This window comes from Ictidomys tridecemlineatus, chromosome 9, assembly GCF_052094955.1.
Source record: "Ictidomys tridecemlineatus isolate mIctTri1 chromosome 9, mIctTri1.hap1, whole genome shotgun sequence".
Taxonomy (NCBI): Eukaryota; Metazoa; Chordata; class Mammalia; order Rodentia; family Sciuridae; genus Ictidomys; species Ictidomys tridecemlineatus.
Genome location: NC_135485.1, coordinates 97,275,413 through 97,298,515, shown reverse-complemented (window position 1 = coordinate 97,298,515; position 23,103 = coordinate 97,275,413). Strand labels below are relative to the sequence as shown.

Here is a 23,103-nt window from a genome sequence, read left to right as displayed (position 1 = left end):
CCAAGAAAAAAAAGGGAAGAGCAGATGGTTTCAAAACTTATATGCAATAAGCAAACCTGTTCTATAATCTAAAATTAAAATTTTAAACCATGGATAGAAGCTAAAAAAACTTATGTTCACTCTGGGTTTATGCCTATAATCCCTCTGACTAGAGAAGCTCAGGTTGGAGGATCATAAGTTCAAGACCAACCTCAACAACTTAGGGAGACCCTGTCTCAAAATAAAAATAAAAAAAGGCTGGGGGTAGAGCATCCATGATCCAATCCCCAGTATCAAAAGAAAAGAAATTCATGTTCATATTTTCCTGAATAAATAGGAATAGTAATGTACAGTAATGACAATTTTGGCCCTTAGGGATACTTATTAAACTTCCAATCTAATTAATAATTCAGTGTGTTTCAGATTTTTCTAAACTGTAAGCACAGTAAGTGAAGTCACAGAGCTTAACCTTATAAGTGTATTTGGAAAAAGGACAGTTTTCTATAATAGTATATACTAGTCCAGTTTATTAACTACTTTGACTATTACTGTTCTGACATACACTTTTCATTAATATAAATTATTGCACAATGTTCCACAACACTAACTTAAAACTAAAGTTCTTAATAAATGTTCTTAAAAAGAAAAAATTTAACAAAAAAACAACAGCAATCAAAGAATTTGAATTTTCTCAGGTAGAGTTTAGAGGAAATTCTGTTTTGGAAATATTATTCTGATGCTATTCAAATGGATCATAAAACAAATTATTTATCAAAAATAATCTTTAAGCTGGGCATGGTGGTGCACACCTGTAACCCGAGCATCTTGGGGCAGGAGGATCATGAGTTCAAAGCCAGCCTCAGCAAAAGCAAGTTGCCAAGCAACTCAGTGAGATCTGTCTCTAAATAAAATACATAATAGGGCCAGGAATGTAGCTTTGTGGTTGAGTACTCCTGAGTTCAATCCCTGGTATCCTCCTCCAAATAATAATAATAATAATAATATTTAAACACAGTAAAAATATTGACAAAAACTTTGCAATTAGAAACTCTGATCAGCTGGGCACAGTGAGATGCATGCCTTTAATCCCAGTGCCTCCGCGGAGGCTGAGAAGGAGGATCGTGAGTTCAAAGCCAGCCTCTGCAAATAGGAGGAGCCATGCAACTCAGTGAGATGCATCTCAAAATAAAACACACACACACACAAACACACACACACACACACACACACACACACACAAACTCTGATCAATCAAAAAAGGGGCTGACTTCCAATTTTCTGCATAATCATTTAGTTGGAATGTTTACAAAAGGAAAAAAAAATTAGCCAAACTATTTTGGGGGTTATTACCAGATTTTGTTTGTTTGTTTTTTCCATTTCCAAGAGAAGTTTTCTTTCCTTACTTGGGAAGTGTGCAGATAGGTGGTTTGGATCGAATGATTTCCTTATTAACAAGCTCTTTCTCCAAGTCACCTCCAGCCAAACACCAAAGGTAATAAACTTCTTCAATAGATCTCTCTGCCAGGTAATCAGTGTTTATATCTATTAATGGTGAATAAAAACAAATCAGCAAGTACAATTTGTTTTGTTAAATGTCAACATAGCTTCTATTTAGAAACAGTAAAAAAAAAAAAAACTGAAGAACAGATGTCTGGTTACTAGTTTTTCATGCATGCTAGGAGCTGGGAAGTTGCCATTCCACCTAACAATTAAAAACCTAAACATAATAAAGAAAATCAATGATTTCTTTCAGATATACAAAAGAGGTAAGGACACAGGACAAATGACAAACCCCAATACTACAGAGATAAATAGGAGAATATTAAGAGTCACAATTCACTGAAGCAGAGATTCATGAGTGGTAAACACCCTAGGAACCAGTGCTAGGGCAGGAAGATCTGAACTGTAACTAATGAATTGCTGGGTACTCAGTATTGTAAAAGTCTGAAAGTTAAAATCTTCAGGGGAACCCATTCATAGAAGGACCCCATATTTCTGTGAGTTCTACCTATAGGAGTTTCATTAGTTTCTCACAATAAATATTGGATACAAATGCTCTTATGCTACTGGCAGGGGGAGGAGAACATGAAACCATTTTGAAACATGTCAGAGCACTCTTATAAATAAGGCCTGTGCTCAGAAGAAGCTTAGCTAGAGCCTAATTGACTTGGGATTTGGGAAATACCCAACTCCAGCAAGCTCTAGTGTTGTGTGTGATAGCATGGCCAGGAAGAGGCAAAGTGTTGTATGGTTCTATGATGGAGTCTATGCCTCTGGACTTTGATTACCATGAGTGCTTCCTGCCTTCAGATAGAAAATGATGGCTAGAATGGGATGGAGTTGGGTATCCCTTCTCCCACAGAGGGGAATGCCAGATTGGCAAATTCAAATTCAGTTTTTATAATAATTTGAATGCTCTTAGTGAAAATAATATCTTACTAAAAGTGGTTTATGCTAAATAAATCTCAGGATCTAAACTTTGTCTTTTTGTTTTTGGGTTCTGGAGATTGATCTCAGGGCCACTAAACCACTGAGCCACCTCCCCTGCCCTATTTTGTATACTATTTAGAGACAGAGTTTCATTGAGTTGCTTAGCGCCTTGAGTTTGGTGAGGCTGGCTTCTGAACTCACAATCCTCCTGCCTTAGCCTACTGGGCCAGAGGCATGTGCCACTGCACCCAGCTAAAGTTTGTCAAAACCTAAACACATTTTCTGCACTCAAAACGGAAGGTGAACTGCTGTTGTAGTATATTTCTTGTCAAAAATTTTTCCTAGGAGAAACTGTCATACCAAGGAGACTTTTCTATGAATCCCATTAGACACCTTTAGTTCATAAGCCTACTTCTTAGACCAAGAGAAACTAGAAAAAATGAAAATCTGGAATATTTATCCTTTATATTAGAGGAATAGAATTGGAAATTTTACCCTCTATATCAAGAAAGTAGTAAAAGCAAATAAAAGCATTTGATACATAAACTAACAAAAGCTGTCTCATCTCATGTTTCAAGGCACTAGATGTTTCTAAGGAGTCTTTCTTGATGTCCCAGACAGAATTAGTTTCTCCTTCTACTATTTCTGTTGTTCTATGTTCATATTGACCTTTGTTTATAATAGTGATATGTAACTAAATGCCTGCCTGCCTTCACATTTGATATGTTCAGTGTGTGGTAAATAGTAGGAACTCAATAAATATTGAATAAATGTTTAATAAATATATTCTGCCATGACTTGTGTCATGATAATTTCTCAGGATAAAAGTAATTTACTGTTGTCACTAAAACACATATTTTGTGAGTTGTAGTCATTACACAAGAATGAAAACCTATAATCCTAGCTATTCAAGAGGCTGAGGCAGGAGGATTTCAAGTACCTGATAAGCTTAGGTAACTTATCTAAACCCTGTCTCAAAATGAAAATAGATAAAAAGAACTGAGGATATAGCTCAGAGGTAGAGCACCTCAGGGTTCAGTCTCTAGTGCTATTAAATCACTTAATCATTCAATTGATCGATGATAAAAGGATTAAAAGAATGAAAACCTAAAAGCTGATATTCTCTTCAAATGTAAAATATAATGGTATGAACAACTTCCTATCAATAACATGATTTTTAGACATAATTTATAATAAGTTACATGGAACATACATAATTTAAAGGATTAAAATTTGGGGTCAGTTATATTTTTAACACATTTAGAACCATTACTTAATTCTCAAATAATTATCCATGAAAATCCTACTAATGTAAAAATATATTGCTGATAAAATGAAATCTGAAAGGAGAATAAGGGGACTTCCTCTAGAAATAAGTCTTATATGACTGTCTATATTTTATTTATTATTACCTTTACACAACTGACTGATATCCTCAGGCAGAGTTAAATCAGCACATCTCAGAGAAGATGAAAACAGACTGGCAGGTTTGATAAACGGGGTGTACAACGGTGACACCTCACTGAACACTTTATCCTTCATTAATTCATCTGGGGTTGGCCTTGAGAAACACAATTTAAAATACAGAGCATGAGTGAAAGTCATAAAAAATTTCCTAGGAATATGGCACACATTCAAAGAGATACTCAAGTCATAAATGTCTCATTAGCACAGAAAATAACAGAGGTCTTTGCAGAATCTAGAAGTATATTTTTAAATAACAATCAAATAACCATAAATCCTTCATTTTTAAGGTTTTGATGTACTTTCTATACCTCATGATCTAATTTTTAAACTTTTAGCCTGACTAGCATGAACCTGCTTTACTGAATATCTTAATTAAATAATTATGTAAAATAATACCTTTTAAATATGCTTTCTACCTTTTTAGGTTCATGTAGCATTTTATCCTCCAAACTATGCTTTTAACACCATTTCTGTCTTGATAAGATTGTTTTTTAAAAATAAATTATACACATTATTTTGAAATATTGTAGGACGAGTTTAAGAAAAGCTATAAGTCTTTGACATCTTCAAATGAAAATGAATTAACCAAATTTCCAAGAAATCATTTTATATTAGCAATTATTAGCTTACCTCAACATTTATCCAAGCTCATTAATATAATACATACTACCAATAAAGTATGTTCTCATTTCCCTCATATTATTATTGGGTCTAACAATATCAACAATTCAAAGAGATTTTTTACTTGAAGGCTATGAAATGAACTAGTAACTTCTTTTGGTATATGTCATGATTTAACTTTAATAATTTTTTCTTTTATTAATAAAAAATTAAAGCCTTATATCACTTGCATTCATGATACTAATGTTAGTCATGTACATGCCTTATATATTTAAATATTTATATGTCATTTATTAGTATTATAATAAGAGAAAAAATCAGATGCTTATATGTTTAGGATCAACATATTTTTAAAGTCTTAACAATATCAACCTCGTAGAAGGATGGAAAGTGAGGCACTTCTTTAAAAGATTTGTCACATTTTCAGGAAGTTCCTGGTAAAGAAAGACAGAAAATAATAATTTGTAATGATCCATTTCAGAAATATATTTTACTCAAATGTTAGCTTCTCCACAAGGTCTTAATTAAGTCTTTATCTGTACTTTATATAAATTTATTTTAATATATCACTCTCTGAAATAAAGAGAAATAACAGTTTTAGAATAATTTGCTACTGGATCTCAACTATGCAAAACAACTTTTCATTAACAGATTGCTATGATTTAACTGTATTCCTTCCAAAATTCAGGTATTGAACCTTAATGGAAAAGTTAATAGCATTAAGAGGGTTGGACCTTTAAGAGATAATTAAGTCACAAGGGCTCCTCTTCTTGGGGTTGGGATAAAGGTCTTTATATAAGAGGCTTCACCTAGCATTCGCCTAGCTTGCCCTTGTGAGGATCCACCACTCTTCCCTTCTATAGATGCAGACCTCACTAGAGAACAAAGTCTGATAGCACCCTGATCTTGTGCTTTCTAGCCTCAAAAATAGTGATAAAATAAGTTTTTGTTCTTTATAAATTATCCAATCTCTCATATTCTGCTAAATAAGTATAAACAGAATAAAACACTGATTAATGACAAACCTTTATGATGTCCAGACAACCATGCTCTTCAGCCAGAACTATTACAGTGTCATCTACACAGTCTATAAAACAGAAAACACTATATGAAGAAATTCTGCTTTTAAAAATCTATCAGACTAGCCAGGCATGGTGGCACATGCCTGTAATCCAGAAACTGAGGTGGCTTCAGCAAGAAGATCACAAGTTCAAGGCCTGCCTGTCTCAAAAAAAAAAAAAAAAGGACTGGGGATGTAGTTCACTGCTTCTAAGTTCAATCCCCAGTACTTAAATAAATAAGACTAATCAGACAACAAATATTTTAAGTCACATAGTAACAGTTTTGGCACTTGGGAATTCTAAAAAAAAATATGACTTTGTTAATTTTCCTTATATGTTTTGATTAAAAAATACCTCAAATACTAAATATTAATTAATCATAGGTACAGAAAGATAGCAATTAAGTAGAGATAAAGCTGTTATTTAAGAAAGGTAAAAATAAGACTTTTATTTAATAACAGTCTTTTAATAAGACTGTTTTTCATGATTTTAGACTAATTTCTTTTTTATTATATATAATTTAGAGAATACACACATTTCTATGGGGATTTAAAGTATAAGCTTAGTCTGTAAACCACATTTAGTAATCTCTAATATTTCTTCATAGCTATATTATCAATTTTTGTAATTAAATGTGGTGAATCTGATAAAATTTCATGTAATTTTATTTATATTTCATTATCAAGATTTATTATCACTTTTCTATAACTATTCTTATTTGTAAACTCTTAAGTTGAATACAATCTGTTGCTTTTACATAAAATGTTTTATCAATATTCTTCTCTCCTTTATTAACATCCATATTTAATTTATTCAATTCTTAAGTAGATTATAAAAAATTTTTGTTAATATGAATTTCAAATACATAAAAAATATGAGCATGTTATAAGGAAAACTAAACTTTCTTCCTGAGTTGTTACTGATACATTAGTCAAACCAAAAGACAATCCCAAAGTTAAAAAACATTGTCTGAAGTTAAATTGCTACAGAGAGGTATAATTTTATATTCACATAGTTTGCTTTTATAAGTTAGCCTATTTGGCTATATCATGAAATTCCTTAATGAGCTCTGTTATAACATTTCAGAAGGCATTTCTTAAGCTCTCCTGTTAATGCTTAGCTCTGATCATTAAAAACTTGGAGAAGTGAGACATTTCACTATTTCAAAAGAACACATCTTCAATGTGCATGATTTGTACATTGTTCATGATGTATAAGTTACTAAAGATTATATTTATAGTGGAAAGGTAATCAATTGCATGACACTTACCCAAAGTAAGCAAAAACTTTAGTCTTTCAGAAATATCCAAGCTTTGAAATAATTTTCTTCCCTAAATAAAATGAGCAAAGAAATTCTTGTTATTTATATCTTTTCTTCCAGGGAGGTAATTTCCACATCTGAAGCTGATTTTATCAGGTACTGCCATTTATCTCCAGAGGTTTTATGGATTTGTAGTCATCTTCACTAAAGGACAATTACTGGCAAAATGACATTTTAAAAAGTGTTGCTTAATATTTAATAAACATTTCATGTGTCTAGGGATCAGTACATTCTGGTTTGATCTTAAGCATTGTTCCATTTGAGTCCCATATGTACTTGGCTATCTAGAGGTATTCCATGACAAGAAGTATTATTTTATTAAGAGATCAAGATACCCCTGGGGAAAGATCTGCATTAGCCTTTCACCTACTTATATAATTCCTACTTATGTATCATGATTCAGCTAGTTTATTGCCTCTACTGAGAAACATCCCCTAACAATCCTTCCTTCCATAGTAACTTCAGACAGCCACCTTGATGTTCCCATAGCACCTGGCACATTTATAAAAGATGCACATATTATATTTTAATTGTTTCCTTATTAGTTTGCCTCTGGATTTTTCTGGGAATGGCATCTTGACTAATATACCTCCAAAAATTATGTGTTGAATAACAATCGACTCTTCCATTACCAAATGGCTACATAACTTGAGTACATTACTTCACCACATTAAGCTTGCCTTTTTAAATTGGTAAAATTGGAATATTAATTGTACATACCCTATAGGTAGTGATGAGGGTTATATAAAGTATAAAATATTTCATTAATTTTAGTTATTATATTTCACTTTCATTAGAAATTAAACTTGTATTATCTTTTAAATAGATTCACAAGTAGAAGACAAGAAGATAACAGTCTTTCTGTAGACTCTGCTTTTTTAATAAAGAGAAAAAAATGTTCTTGAACACTTGAGATCAGAACTATAGATAAAGAGAGCCTTTAAAAACTAAATGAAAGAAGCCGGGCACAGTGGCACATGCCTGTAATCCCAGAGGCTAGGGAGGCTGAGACAGGAGGAGTGTGAGTTCAAAGCCAGCTAAGGCAACATATTGAGGCATTTAGCAACTCAGTAAAACCCTGTCTCTAAATAAAATATATTTTTAAAAAGAGCTGGATATGTGACTCAATAGTTAAGCATCCCTAGATTCAATCCCCAGTTTAAAAAAAAAAAAAAAAAAAACACTGAATGAAAGAGTTTGATGAGGCAGAAGATTTAAGCATATATTTAGTCTGGCATCCTTAAGCTGAATACCTAAACTTTGAGTACCACTTAAAGTTCCATAAAGGCCTGCAGTAGAATTAAATTTAATTTTAAATCACACAGCTCTCAGTATTTACCTTCAAAGTTTATAGGTTTTAATCTAATCATGAGCTCTCGAATGATGTGTCTTATTTATCCCTTGTTATTGTTGTCATAAGTGTCAAACGCACAGTAAATACTCATTGATATTTGTTGAATTGAATGACTCATAGAAAATGTACCCAGATCACTAGTGAAGACTTTATATATCTGGGATGCTAGCAAAAAGGAAAAGCTGTATACTTTATATTTATACTTATTATGTGCACTTCACATCCACATTCCAAAAATTTTTCATTTCAGCTGTGATTTTAAACAAAAATAATATTTACTATCATCTGCATACCAATGAAAAGTTGGATGGTTAGACAAAAACATAAAATCTGGCATATTCCTTTAGAAAATGCAATGCTAACATGTAAGCCATCATGTTATGAATATATTAACATCATTATTTTAAAAATAAAACACTAATGAATGGTTTTCTATGCCATACTAATAGATGCTAATATTATTTATGAAAGTGGAATCCAAGCCTTGAGAAGTGAGGTGATGACCTGATATACTTTGGATCTTCAATGACCCCAAAGGCCCATATGTTAAAGGTTTGGCACTTTTAGGTGGTGACAGAAACTTTAAAAGGTGAAGCATACTGGAAGTTCTCAGGTTGTTGGAGGCATAACCTTGAAGGGGATAGTGACACCTCAGTCCCTGCTCTTTCTTTTCCTCTCATTTTTGCTTCCTGGTCATGAGGGGAGATTTGCTTCACCAAGCATTTTCACAATGACATGCTGTCTTGCCACAGGCCCAGCAACAGGGCCATTTAATTGTGACTCAAAATATGAGCCAAAATAACTCTTTTCTCTTTGCAAACTGATTATCTCAGGTATTTGTTACAGTAACAGTTGACTAACATATTACCCAAAGTCACACAGTTCTACTTTGCAACATCAGACTACAAATACAGTTTGAACTCCAAAAACTTATCTCTTAACTTTTATATAATACATGTGCTATTGAATTATTTTGAATGTTTTGTTTTGCTGTTTTTGTACTGCTGATTAAGCCCAGAGACTTTATCATTGAGCTGCATCCAAGTCCTTTTTATATTTTTTTAATTTGAAAGAGGGTATCACTAAGTAGTTAAGGCAAGCCTTGAAATTGTGATACCCCCTCACACCCCATCTGCTTCCCAAGTCACTGAGATTACAGGTATGTTACAAAGAATTTTTAAAGAAATTTTCTCTTAAACACACAAAATGAAATAATAATATCAACCAAATTCTTAAAAATGAAAATTGTTCAATGAGTTATTTTCTTTTCAAAATATTTGAAAAATCCCTTGGTAGAAACAAATGAACAATCCAGATTTCTGCCCCCAGATGCTATGGTAGAAGAAGGAGAGGAGAGAAGGCAGAGTATCTAACACTGGCAGATAATTTGAGGACAGATTACCACATTATTAGTTGTTCCTCAAAATTCATTCTCATATATATTTTTTAAATTTAGATATTCTGCTGAAGATGACATTTCCTAACCTCTCTTCTACCTACATGTAGCCACTAGTGAAAAGTAAACAAGATTTTTATTTAAAACTATTAGATCATATTCTTAAAGGCAGTAATACTAAACTCACTCACTCTTCCTTATCCCCTTTAGCTAGAAAAAAATGATTAAGGGGAAAAAAAAGCAGCTCTGAAAACCAGATATTGAAAATGGTGATGAAACCATCATTCTTGCCTGCCCAGGCTTCTACATGATATGGTGGAACAGAGCCTATCTGCTCTGAACATAAGTAAGAAAAACATCTACATTCTTTAAGTTATTGTATTTTAATTCTTTTGTTTATAATAACAGCTTAAGCCTTTAATAAATACAGAAGGTGTCTAGAGAAGGCTTCCTTAAATTCCAACAAACAAATTGAATTTATAGGAAATAAAAGAGAACAGGAAGAAAAAACGCCAGAGGGCAGAGAAACCATGAACACATAAAAAGCATAATTAATTTTAGCGCAATATTTCTGAAGCTGTTTACACTTGGTAAAGGTGTAATTATTTTACACTTTTCTCTAAATTTAATCCATTTCTACAGCAAAACAATAAAAAACACGTGATTTAGTTTAACATTTGTTTATACATACCACACAAAGTTCAAATAAAATGATTCCAAGAGACCATACATCTGATTTGGGGCCAGAAGGCAATGGTTTTTCACTCGGCACATAATCAGTGGTTTTGAAAATTCCTTGTGCAATTACTTCAGGTGCCAAGTATGATGGATACCTATAATGATATATTAAAATCATGAATAATTACTATGAACTATAATGAGGAAAAAAGCAGGAGTACATTTTTCTATCAATGTCACAAGAACTAGATAAAAGCCCCATGCATTAAAATTAACAACTGTAGCTAAGAATTCTAAATTCAATATACAATGTCTAAGAATCAATTGTACCTATATGAGTTTCTAATGGTTTTAAACCACTATATCTCTCTCCAGCATTGGTAGCTTTCCTGTTTTTAACACACTGCCTTTCTTGCAGTCCTCTAGGTTTCTTCTCTTAATAGTGAATTATTATTTTATCATTTTAACTTTGAAGTCAGTATATATTATTTTGAGTAATAGGAATGTCAAAGCTATAAAAATATATAAATTGAAAAGGAATCTAAATTGAAAAGAAAGACTTTCTCTGTACCTGTCCCCCCATATGGCAGAATGCCATACTACTTTTTTTCACTTAAAATATATTTGAGATCATTCTCTACTTTGTGTACAACCAGAGATATGAAAAATTGTGCTCTATATGTGTAATATGAATTGTAATGCATTCTGTTGTCACATATAACAAATTTTAAAAATTAAAAATAAAAAAACAAAGCAAATAAAGAAAACTGAAAAAAATAACTATAGAGTTCCTTCATTCTTTTTGAAAATTGCTGATAATGTCATTGTATTGATAAACAACTTGTTTGACTAATAAATTTCTTTTGATACAACAATTTTCAAATGAATACATTATAAATATAAATACTCTACTTATCAGATATATGTATAGATGGCAGTTAAAATCCTAGAAGTATCACTACAAATTCATAACTTATACCACATCATATTGCCTTTTGGGGAGGTTTTATCAATTTATGTTCTCACAAACAATATATAGGGTTCATTCCTTCACACTACCTTCATGATAAATTTTTTTAAAAGTATTTTAGCAAATATTGAGCAAATACAAAAGACTATTAAATATGAATAAGGTATAAAGAATAAAGCTATAATAAACATCTAAGTACCAAGGAGCAATTTAAGTGAAGAACAAATTATTACTAAATTCACATTCTGGTTCTCCTGGATTATATTTCCATCCTTATCCCTGAAAAGAAAGAGATATGTGGAATTTCTTTATAGCTTTATTACATGATTATATCCTTAATGTATATTGTTCAGTTGAGCACATTTCTGAATGTTATAGTACTGGAATTAAATTGAGGATATTCTTTTGCTTTGTCAATTACCATTATTTATTTGAAAGAGTAATCTGTATTGCTGCATGTAGTCATACACCATTAATTTTTACTTCTATTTTATTAATAAATCATTATTTGCCCATTTAAACATCAATGACATTTAAGATATTTCCTGCATTTTGCATTATGAACAATGCTTCACTTAAAACTGTGTATAGCATATACCTGAAATTTTCCCAAAAGTAAGAACTAGAATTGAATTTCTAGGCCATAGAATACATGTTCTTTCAGCTTTTTAAAATTATGTCAAATATTTTTTGCAGAAAGTTATACCAATCTATATACCACCAACAGATATGATGGTCCCTGTTGGTTACTTCTTCATCAACACTTAATATTTATTTGACAGGCATTTTAATGTTTGACAGTCTGCTAGGTGAGATCTATATGTCAATGCACATTCAACTTTTAAATACTTGAAAATTAGTAAAATCGAGGCATCATATATTCATATGTTTATTAGCCACTTGAATTTATTATTGTGAGGTGCCTGTCCAAGTTTTCTACTCATTTCCCTAGTAGACTGTTGTACTACAGTACTCAAGAAAACCCTCCTATCTCTTATGTTTACAGATTTACTAGAAGGACTCATGGAACTCAGTACGTAGGTATACTCAGAGCTAAGATTTATTACATGACATAGTAAGGGTATAAAGCTGGATCACAAGAGAAATAGAAGAGATTCTTGGGGAATCTATGTACAGGTTTTCTTTTGCTTTCTACTTCCTATCAGGTATTAAGCAGAGTACACTCTTCCTGGCAACAGCAACAAAAATGTACTAACAATGGCCAGGGAAGTTCATCAAAAACTTACGGCCTGAGGTATTTACTGGGGACTGGTCACACAGGCACTTATTGGTTGTCATGTACAAAAATATAGGACTCCTAAAAGGAAAGCAACTATTCAACATAAACTTCATTATGTAAACAGGTACAGAAAACGATGCTTACAATTAGAGAACCATGGGAATGCTTCTGAAGTCCAAGTTCCCAGGTAAGGACAAACCTTTTAAGCAGGACATAGTTTCTACAGATAAAGTCTTCTGGGATAACCTTTATCTACATAGCTGATTTTTTTTCTTATTGTTTTGAAATGGTTCTTTAAAATTCTAGGTACTAGCTGGACATGGTGGTGCATGCCTGTAATCCCAGCACCACTAGAGGCTGAGGCAGGAGGATCATGAGTTTAAAGCAAACCTCAGCAAAAGCAAGGTGCTAAGCAACTCAGTGAGACCCTGTCTCTAAATAAAATATAAAATAGGGCTGGGGATGTGGCTCAGTGGTAGAGCGTCCCTGAGTTCAACCTCTGATATCCCCAAAAGCCTCTCAGTACTAATTTGTTTTTTAGTAATTATGACTTGAAACACTTCCTATCACTAAATAGCTTTTCTTTTAAATTTTCTTTATGGTATCTATTTATGAGTGATAAATTACTAATCATTCAATCAAATTTACAATTTTTTCTTATACATAGTGATTTTGTCAAAATGGTCTCATGTTATTTTTAAAAGTTTGAAAGTTAATTTCATACTTAAGTTTTTTCTACCTAGAATAAAATTTTTATATGAGGTAAGATAAAGGTACAACTTCCATCTTTCCTAAATGGAGAATCAATTGACTTCTATACTATTTATTGATGTCTCTTTTTTTCCTCAATTGCTCTGCAGTGACAGGTCTACTAGTAATAAAACTGCCACATATGGTAGGTTTGACTTTTAGCTTTCTGTTCTGTTCCACTGATCATTGTGCCTAATGCTATTTGATTTGTTTTAACTCTATAACCTTATGTATATTATTACTGGCAACTACTAAGGTAAGCCCTCTCAAAATACACAAACACACACAACTTTCAATTTCTCTTTAGGTGTTTCTACTATATACATTTTAGAATTATCTTTCCATGTTTTCTTTTACACATAGTTGCAGTTTTTACTGAAAAGAGATCACATATGGAAACAGGTTGGGAAGAACTTGCATCTTTTCAGTAGTGTCCCTAACAATCTAAAACCATGATATGTTCATATTTATTTAGGTCTTCTATAATGTCTTTGAAAAAAGATTTCTGCCAGGCATGGTGGTGCATGCCTAAAATCCCAGAAGCTTGAGAAGCTGAAACAGGAGGATCGAGGGTTCAAAGCCAGTCTCAGCAAAAGCAAGGTGCTAAACAACTCGGTGAGACCCTGCCTCTAAATAAAATACAGTGGTTGAGTGCCCCTGAGTTCAATCCTTAATACCAAAAAAAAAAAAAAAAAGCTTTCTCTTTTTTTGCACAAAGGAATTAAACATACTTGATTAAATTCTATAAGGTCCTTGTGTGCATATTTTGAATCTCATGTAATAAGCTATACATGATAAACATGTTAAATATTTTTGTTTTATACACTATATAATATTCTATAAATATTTAACCTCCTATCTAAATTAAAAAAAAAACAAAATTCCTTGAAGATACTAGTATGTCTTATTCATTTTATAAACCATTTGTTTGTGTTTGCATGAGAACATTTATTTTTTAAAAAATCACAATGCCAGTTAGGACTGCCTTAGAAAAAATGATTTAAAAAGCAGACAATAAGAATTAGACAATTGGCAAGTGCTAAATTTGTAAATCACTGCCTAAAAATTTTAATAGCTTCAGAAAAGAAATTTAAAAAATGAGTAGAATTCTGCTCTAATTATTATGTGTGTGTATGCCCTTCATTTATTCAGATTTAGTCTCATGTACACAACATAATATGGATTTTTCAATTCAATTATATTAGATTATGCAATGCTGCCAACTGTAATCAAAATGTATTTAAGTATATTTAACATACATATTTACAGTAGGCACTCAAATATTACATCCATTTCTCTCTTTTCTATAGACACCTCCTTACACTCACTGCCAGTACTACTTATTTAAATCACTTAAGACAGAGAATATAACTTAAAGTCAATGGGTATAAGTTTTTAAATTCCTCTTCATTTTAATACAATTGATCTTTTAATTTTCTCAAATATTCTTCTATATGCAAATTTTCACAATGGTTTTATAGCCTAAAATGATCAAATTTTGGGGGGGGGGGTGGAGTTTGTTTTGTTATCATGAATTGAACCCAGGGATGTTTAACCACCGAACCACATCCCCATCCCTTTTACATTTTGTATATTGAGAAAGGGTCTCACTGACTTGCTTAATGGCCTGGTCAAGTTGCTAAGGCTAGCTTTGAATGTGTGATCCTAATGCCTCAGCCTCCTGAGTTACTGGGATTTCAGGTGTGCAACCAGGGCCACACTAATCTTCCTATGAATGTATGAAATCCCTAGAACCAGGTGAAACCTTGTAGAAAAGCACTGGATATGTTGTTATAATATCTATGTTCCAATTTCAGTAATATGCAATTTGGGTTTCTTCAATCTGTAAAATAGACATAATATCTATCACATAAACTGTTGAAAGTATTATTGACACAAATATAATGTTATACTTTTTATGATGATTTTTACCATATCTAACAGGCAAACTATTCACTTTCATCCCTGTTTCCAGTACATCTAAACAACAACAACAAAAAAAATGACAGGACAAGTAATGAAAAATCAAGCAAAACTATAGATAAGTTGCTGTATCAAAAACTTCTGATAGAAGCACAGAGATAACCCTTGCTCCAAAAATTCTAGTTTCCCTTTTAATCAAAGACGGAATTAATGAAAACAATTAAGCCCTAGGATTGTTCTTAAATATAGATCATCTTCCTTCAATATCCACCTCTTCTTAAAGCATTTTAACACTCAGAAGACAATTAACAGAACTTTGCTGTATATATGAATGGTGGGGTAAATACATGTGGTTTTCATCATGTTTGCTGTTTTAACAAGATATTAAGCTACTGCCAACTGAAATGAATGCCCAACTTTTAACTCTTTACAATATTTTGAAACAGATGGTAATATTTTACTTTATTGTTCCTTAATATTTGTCTTTTGAATTAATTGCAAGCTTCTTCTGGTGTAAATATTTTCTTTCCTGCCTTCGCTGTTTGATCACTTTATTTTTCTTGGCTAATGTTGCACATTTTGCTCTTGGATACTTTCTGGTAAGACCCTTTGGGTGCAACACTTCAAAGCAAGCTAGGATAAATGTTAATACAAGACCAATTCTATCTAAGCCTTTTAAATTCAAATGTAGTTCTTCAAAATGCTTGGTATGCTTTTAGAAAAATCATCTCCTTTCTTCTATTCATCACTAAAACCTAAAGCACCAATAAACAAAGGTTTAAAATCTTAATTTTTGTATGTTTTTGAAGTTTTATTTTATACAAATTGTGACAATAAGTAGAAGCAGTGGAAATCACGTTTACTATATAGCTCTTTGAAATTCATGTCAAAAGACAATTATACCACATGACAAAGAAGCTAGAACTGGATCAAGAACTTATCCTATTTAAAGGTTTTTTTTAAAAAGTAGAAATTCTTGACTATTTTACAAATTATAATATTTATACTTATGCAAATAATTGTTTGTTGGCCATAGATTTTGACTTATGAAACTATAAGACTGTGTATCTATGTACATTAATAATTAAGTCATCAAAATGGAAAATCTGCCTACTGGACAATGAGCTTCTTAAGGACAGAACCTATTTTAACCTTCTTGTATATACCAAGGCAAGAGACAAAGTGCTCAAGAAATGTTTCCTCACTCAATAAAGTCTAAGGTTATTTATTGTCTGTGCCTTAATTAATGAAAATTTTAGGTAAGAAAGAAATATATAAGGATAAAAGTGCCATTTATAAATGAGGATTTTGTTAAACATCACATTATATTTTCAAAAAACGTTTTGCTTCAGAATTATACTCCATAAATGCATATCAGAATTCTCAATATTAATGTAACAGAATTGACTTTAGGAAACTCAGAGAGCAAGACACAAATGAATACTATTAAAAACAACTATAGTATAATTGAAAAAATATGATTTCAGAATCTAGTTTAGATAAAAATATATAAATTTTAGTTTCCTCATTTTGATCATAATTCTGAGGTTGAATATGAAAACTCCTTATTTTAGGAAATACAAACTAAAGTATTTACGAATAAAAAGCTACTGTATGTGCTAGTCAAGCTAAAGTATCTATTTAAGTATGGAATGAAATAAACTTCTGTTACTTTCTTTCTTTGAGGGCAATGTACATCTAAAATTCCATATCAGAAGTGATAAAATAAACCTCTTAAACACAGACTTCCAGATATAGAATTTATCCCATTACTTCTGATATCCACAATAATTCTTTTTTGTTTATTTGTTTATATGACAGTGAAATGCATTACAATTTTTATTACACATATAGAGCACAGTTTTTCATATCCCTGGTGGTATACAAAGTATATTCACACCAATTAGTGTCTTCATACATGTACTTTGGATAATAATGTCCGTTACATTCCACCATCATTTCTAACCCCATGTCCCTCCCTTCCTTTCCCAACCCTTTGCCCTATCTGGAGTTTGTCTATTCCTCTCATGCTCCCCCTCCCTACCCGACTATGAATCAGCCTCCTTATATGAGAGAAAACATTCGGCATTTGGTTTTTTGGGGATTGGCAAACTTCATTTAGCATTATCTTCTCTAACTCCATCCATTTACCTGAAAATGCCATGATTTCATTCTCTTTTATTTATTTATTTTTTATTTTATTTATTTTCCATTGTGTATAGATGCCACATTTTTTTTAATTCATTCATCTATTGAAGGGCATCAAGGTTGGTTCTACAGTTTAGCTATTGTGAATTGTGCTGCTATAAACATTGATGTGGCTGTGTCCCTGTAATATGTTGTTTTTAAGTCCTTTGGGTATAGACCCAGGAGAGGGATAGCTGGGTCAAATTGTGGTTCTATTCCCAATTTTGATATCCACAATAATTCAATTTGAATCTTAATATACAATTAGATTTTAGAAAACAGGGAATTAAATGTAAATAATTAAATTGAAATCAGTGCAACAGTGATGACTTTCAGACTCTTATGAACACACACTATCTTTTAGAATGTGATCAGTCTTCTTGTCTTAAACTTACTTCTTAATGAAATATAACTAACTAGAAAGCATTATAAAGTAAATAATAATCTATCATTCTTTCTTCCAATTCAATGAAAGATCAACATTAGGGATTTTTGAAACACTGGGAAACTGTCTATTTTTTTAACAAAGTACCTGGGAAATTAATATGAATTAATAAAGAAAAATTACTTTTATGTTAAAAAACAATTATCAAAAATAAGTAACAAAATGTGCATGTTACCAAAGATTATCATGCCCAAGACAGAACTCAGAAGTAAAATATCCTTACCCTATTGGGAAATCAACATCATCACCATGAGCTGTCATGTGATAAAGTCCAAATTTAGCCAATTTAATATGTCCCTACAATAAAGGAAAAGACACTGAAATATTTTAATATAACTGGAAAGGAAAACTATGTGCCTTGTGACTACCACAATCATTATATAATCAGACTGCTATTCTATCAAAATATTACCATATAAGATTTTATAAGATACCAAAATTTTATCCAAGACTGTCAAAATTTAGTTTGTTTTATACTTATTATATTTTTATGTACACATATCTGTAGACACATAAGTGTATATATATACAGATACATATACTATATAACTGTATAAGGAATACATATATTTCACAATGTCAAATTAGTTTAACATTTTTGTGTTTATTTGTGCTAATCTAGGTTTTTTTTAACAAAGGATAACAGGCAAAAATATTTTCATTTGTTTTGAATACTTGGTTATAATGTTTTGTAGTAATTTTTCAGAAGAGTTCTATTTTCAGGGAAATACAAATACAGTCATAATGTTAAAATTTAACTGTAATAAGGGATTTAGCTTGGAAAGTTCAGTTCAAAAATCACGAGAGTTCAGTTAAGTCTGTTAGGCTCCAACAATTCATATATTTTTTGAGACTAACAATTATCACAAATGTGAGTTCTTTAATAAAAGCTAAATATAAATTGTTTCTTTAGGTTTTTTCATTTTAAATGTTTGTACTTTAAAAAAATAAGTCAACTTTCCATTCATTTATCTTCTTTTTAAGATTTAGAGGCTAAAAAACGCTGTGACCTTTAAAAACAGGTACAACATATTTTATGGTATACAGACATTACTTTATATTTTAAAACAAGTTAGATTGGTTGTAGCAATGTTACCTTTCTGCCATAAGTCTGAAATTAATAAATATCATTTCTATTTTGTGATTTTTAAGACTATATCAAATTTGAGAAAACACTCAAAGAACAATTACATAGAAAATAATTCAACCAAAATTTCCCCAAAGCTGTTTATATGTAATGAGAAAAATGAAATTATGATTATTCCTGAAACTATATCACTTTATTATCAATAATTCTCTTAGGAGGGGTAAAAAATAAATAAATAAAAGAAAAATGTAAAGAAGAAGAAATTCAATGCAGTTATACTTATGAGAATGATATTCTAAGTAACTGGTCAGAAAAGTTTTTTTAAAACAAAAGCAAATGCAAATTCTGAGGAGAGGAATGTTGAGAAGCCATAAAACAAATCCTTTAGCAAAAAGAATGAAAGAAAAAATAACACATGAAGTCAGAACATTAGTTTGTGAAAAAAAGGAATATCCTACATGAAAGACACATAGAAACTGAATTAAAAAAATGTTAAATAATTTAAACATTTAAATAATTTAAAGAGCTTTTTCACAATCATAAATATATCATTTTCATAGTCTTTTCATTATTTATTCTTAAAACATATTCTAACATCATTCTGATTAATTTTAAGGGCCTGATTTCAAAAGCTTTCAATTCCAAGCAACATACAAATATCTATTATAGTATTTGAGAATCACCTTTCGATCCAAGAGGATATTATGAGGAGACAGGGCCCGGTGTACTATGCCATGTTTGTTCATATACTGCAAGCCCTGAAGTACTTCAAATGCTATGCACAAAACCTTTGGATGGCTAAAAAGAAAACAAAAATCCAAACATCAATTATAAAGCATATCTACAATCTGTTTAAAGAATAAGACATAGTGAAAACATTTAAAACATAAAATTTTTTGCATCTTGCCCATTCAAACAGAATTTACATATTTATAAAATAACCATTTGAACATAATTGATTATAATCAACTCTGATTATAACAAAGTGATCTGACAACACTTTCCTATTGGCTACTCTAATAGCAGGAAAGGACCTGAATTTGGATGGTGTATATTATTTATAGTAGGGTAGAATGATCATTGACAAGTTTGGCTTTATCAAATTATCAAGAAAGCTTTAGATGTGTGGCAGATCAGAATCAAGGATAACCATGTCTTCTGCTCAAAACAAAACGCTGTAGCCTCTAAAATATAGGTACAATATATTTTATGGTATACAGACATTAACATATTTTCCACACTGGTTAATAAGGCAAAATGTCTCTTTTAATTCTTATCTTATCCTCCTTAAGCCATCTGTGCATAGATGTCCACTTTCTTTATATGTTTTGTCTCTCACATCGTCCCTCTCTGAAGGTGTATTTGTATATGTGTATGTGGCAGTACTTGGGATTGGATCCAGGGAGTGGAATTTACTAGGCCAGTGCTCTACCAATGAGCTAAATCATTCATGTAGGGAATTAGGAATAATATATAGAAAAGCAAGGAAGACTCTTTCAAATCCAACCTCCCCAACTACTAATGTTAACATTTTGTAGAGATTTCTTTTCTATACATTTTTTTTTATTTTTACAAATTAAATATCTGCAGTTAACCATTAAAATTTTTAAAAGAGCTATAAATAATAAGGCAGTAGTAGAAATAAAATGGAATAAAAAAAACCCATAAGCAGATTAAGTAAAAGGAAAAGTAAAGAACAGAACAGATTTTAATCCAGATATATCAATAATTATATTAAGTATAAGTTACCTAAAGTCACCAATAAAAGAAAAAGACTGTTATATAAGATAAGAATTAAGAGTATACTCAGTATGTGAGAAATCTATACTGAAGAAAAAACATTTGTTATAGTACAAAAATGAAATAAATAATCAGTGATCACATGGGCTCAAGTGGTGGAATAGATAGGAGTAGGAGAAAATTTTGCAAAGTGATGAAATTATTCTATTTTCAATTTTGATGATGGTCATGTGATTTAGTTTATCACTTAACTGGACAAAAAAAAGGTAAGTTTTAAGGAGACAACCGTGTAAGATCTTTTGGGCTATTATAAGACCTTTGGCTTTTACTCAGAGAGATGGGAAGTGACTGGCACATTGCCATACAATGATTAATATATATTTACTATAGAACCAAGCAGAGGCTAAGAAAAACAAACTTAGGCAACTTGAACACTAATTTTTCAATCATTCTTAATTTTTGAGAAAATTTTTAAAAGGGCATGATTAGGGCATTTTAGAGCATGGCATGTCTGAAAATGTCTCATTCTATTCTTAAACGTGAAAAGAATTATTCCATTGTCTTATGGTATCCTTTATTAGTAGTAAGAAGTCTAATATCAATCTGATTTCAATTTTATAATAGATGTCCTGTGATTCCTCCCTGGAAGCTGAGGATACTTTTTAAATTTATCCTTAGAGTTATAAAACTTCAATCCAATGTTCTAGGATATAGACACCTTTGTGCTGGTCAACATCAGGTACAACCCTTTAATCTGAAGATTCACATGTTCCATTAACACAGAAATAGTAACAAGAAAAAAACCTGATGTGCTGTCTTTATTTTCTCTTTAAGTTGAAGCTCTGTCCACTAACAGATGAAAATTGGAACTATTTTCTAAACTGACTTTTACTATCAAGGAGGATGGTCTTTAGCTCTATTATATAATTAAAGGGTTTATTTATTTGTGTATGTGGTATGAGAGAAAGAGAAAGATATCAACAGAAATCTCTTTTTGCCTCTCGTGCCCCCCTCACCCCCACCACCGACTTTACTATTCTCCAGGTGTTTCTTTTCAGTAGATAGTGTTCTTTGGTTGTGGATATATTATTCTTTTGAGTCTCTCTAAGGAGAATTAGAATTCTTTTAGTTGTGGATACATAGAGTGTTATCTTCATTTCCTATGTGGTAATTCCAATGAGTCCTTCCTGCTCCAATCCTAAGGCTGTTTCTCTCAAACTCATTTTCTCCCCTTAAGTGTCTTATAATCCAATCCTTGATTGTCAGTCATATTTTGAAGACAAGTAATAAACTTCATATTTCCCATGATGTATGTAAAAAAAGGATAAATGTTATTATTTATATATTATTTATAGTGACAATCTATTTCTCTTTATCAAATGGTTTCTTCCATGTGAAGGTGATATTAGTCAGTCTTGGGCAAAGAGAAAATGTGTGAAAACAAGTACAATTTGGGATAACAGAGTTTTCACAAACATCTTCAAAAATAAACCAACTGATTCCATATTAAAAAATTAAATCAAAGTGGGTCAGAGACCTAAAGGTAAGAGCTAAAACTATAAAAATTACAGAAGAAAACAGAGAAAATCTTGATGACTTTAGATATGACAAAGAATTCTTTGATAAGAGTAACAAAAGAAAAAATAAATTGAATTTCATTAATTAAAAACTTTTTTGTTTCAATGGATACCATTAAGAAAATGAAATAGTTACCAATGGGAGAAGACCTTTACCATATGTCTCACAGGGATTGCTATCTGTAATTTTTAAGCAACTTTTATATTCAATAATTAAAAGACAACTCAATTAAAAAATAGGTCAATTCCATTCTTTTGCACTTGGCTCTCCTGTTGTCCAGCACTATCTGTTGAGAGGACTTGAGAAAGATCCCCACTGAATGTTCTTGGCATCCTGTAAAAAATCAGTTGACCATAGAAGTATGAATTCATTTCTCACCTCTCTTGATTATATTCCATTAATCCATTTGTTGATCCTTCTGCTGGTTCTACAGTCTTGATTGCCTTTACTTTCTGCGAAGTCTGAGTCCTCTTACCTTGACTCTATGTGTGTGTCCCTCTCACAACACAAACACACACACACACACACACACACACACACACACACACACACACACACACTCTCTATCTATCTTCAGTCTTAAAAATTGATGACATATTCAGTTGTGACACTAGAGGTCCTCAGCTACATACTACTTCAAAATAGAGCTCTTTCTCATAAAATTAAAATCAAACTTTTTTTTCCCCCATTAAACCAGTTTTGAAACTGCTGAATAAAGAAGATGGAGCATTCTATTTTTCATATTGTACTTTTACTGATTGTAAAACAGACATTAGAACATGCATGTCAAAAAGCACCATTACGTTTAAAATGAGCTCATGAACATATATACAAAAAATGTTTTAAATTCATATATTAAAAAAGCTGAAGCTCATG

At 31.4% G+C, this 23,103-nt stretch overlaps 1 protein-coding gene across 7 annotated transcripts in view; it reads right to left on the bottom strand.

The window, feature by feature from the left end:
• The window catches only part of Tbck (TBC1 domain containing kinase), a 215,916-nt gene that overhangs the window by 150,489 nt on the left and 42,324 nt on the right, over nt 1–23,103 (bottom strand). For all 7 annotated transcript variants that reach the window (XR_013426040.1, XM_021720499.3, XM_040293008.2 and 4 more), the window contains 8 exons: nt 19,593–19,707; nt 18,046–18,119; nt 10,321–10,462; nt 6,829–6,889; nt 5,523–5,584; nt 4,870–4,931; nt 3,822–3,970; nt 1,383–1,521 (listed from right to left, as the gene is read on the bottom strand). Coding sequence is in view for 6 of the 7 variants with exons in the window: in XM_021720499.3 (XP_021576174.1) it covers nt 1,383–1,521; nt 3,822–3,970; nt 4,870–4,931; nt 5,523–5,584; nt 6,829–6,889; nt 10,321–10,462; nt 18,046–18,119; nt 19,593–19,707 (804 nt within the window). In the remaining variant the exon portion in view is untranslated. The remainder of the gene's footprint in view (nt 1–1,382; nt 1,522–3,821; nt 3,971–4,869; nt 4,932–5,522; nt 5,585–6,828; nt 6,890–10,320; nt 10,463–18,045; nt 18,120–19,592; nt 19,708–23,103) is intronic.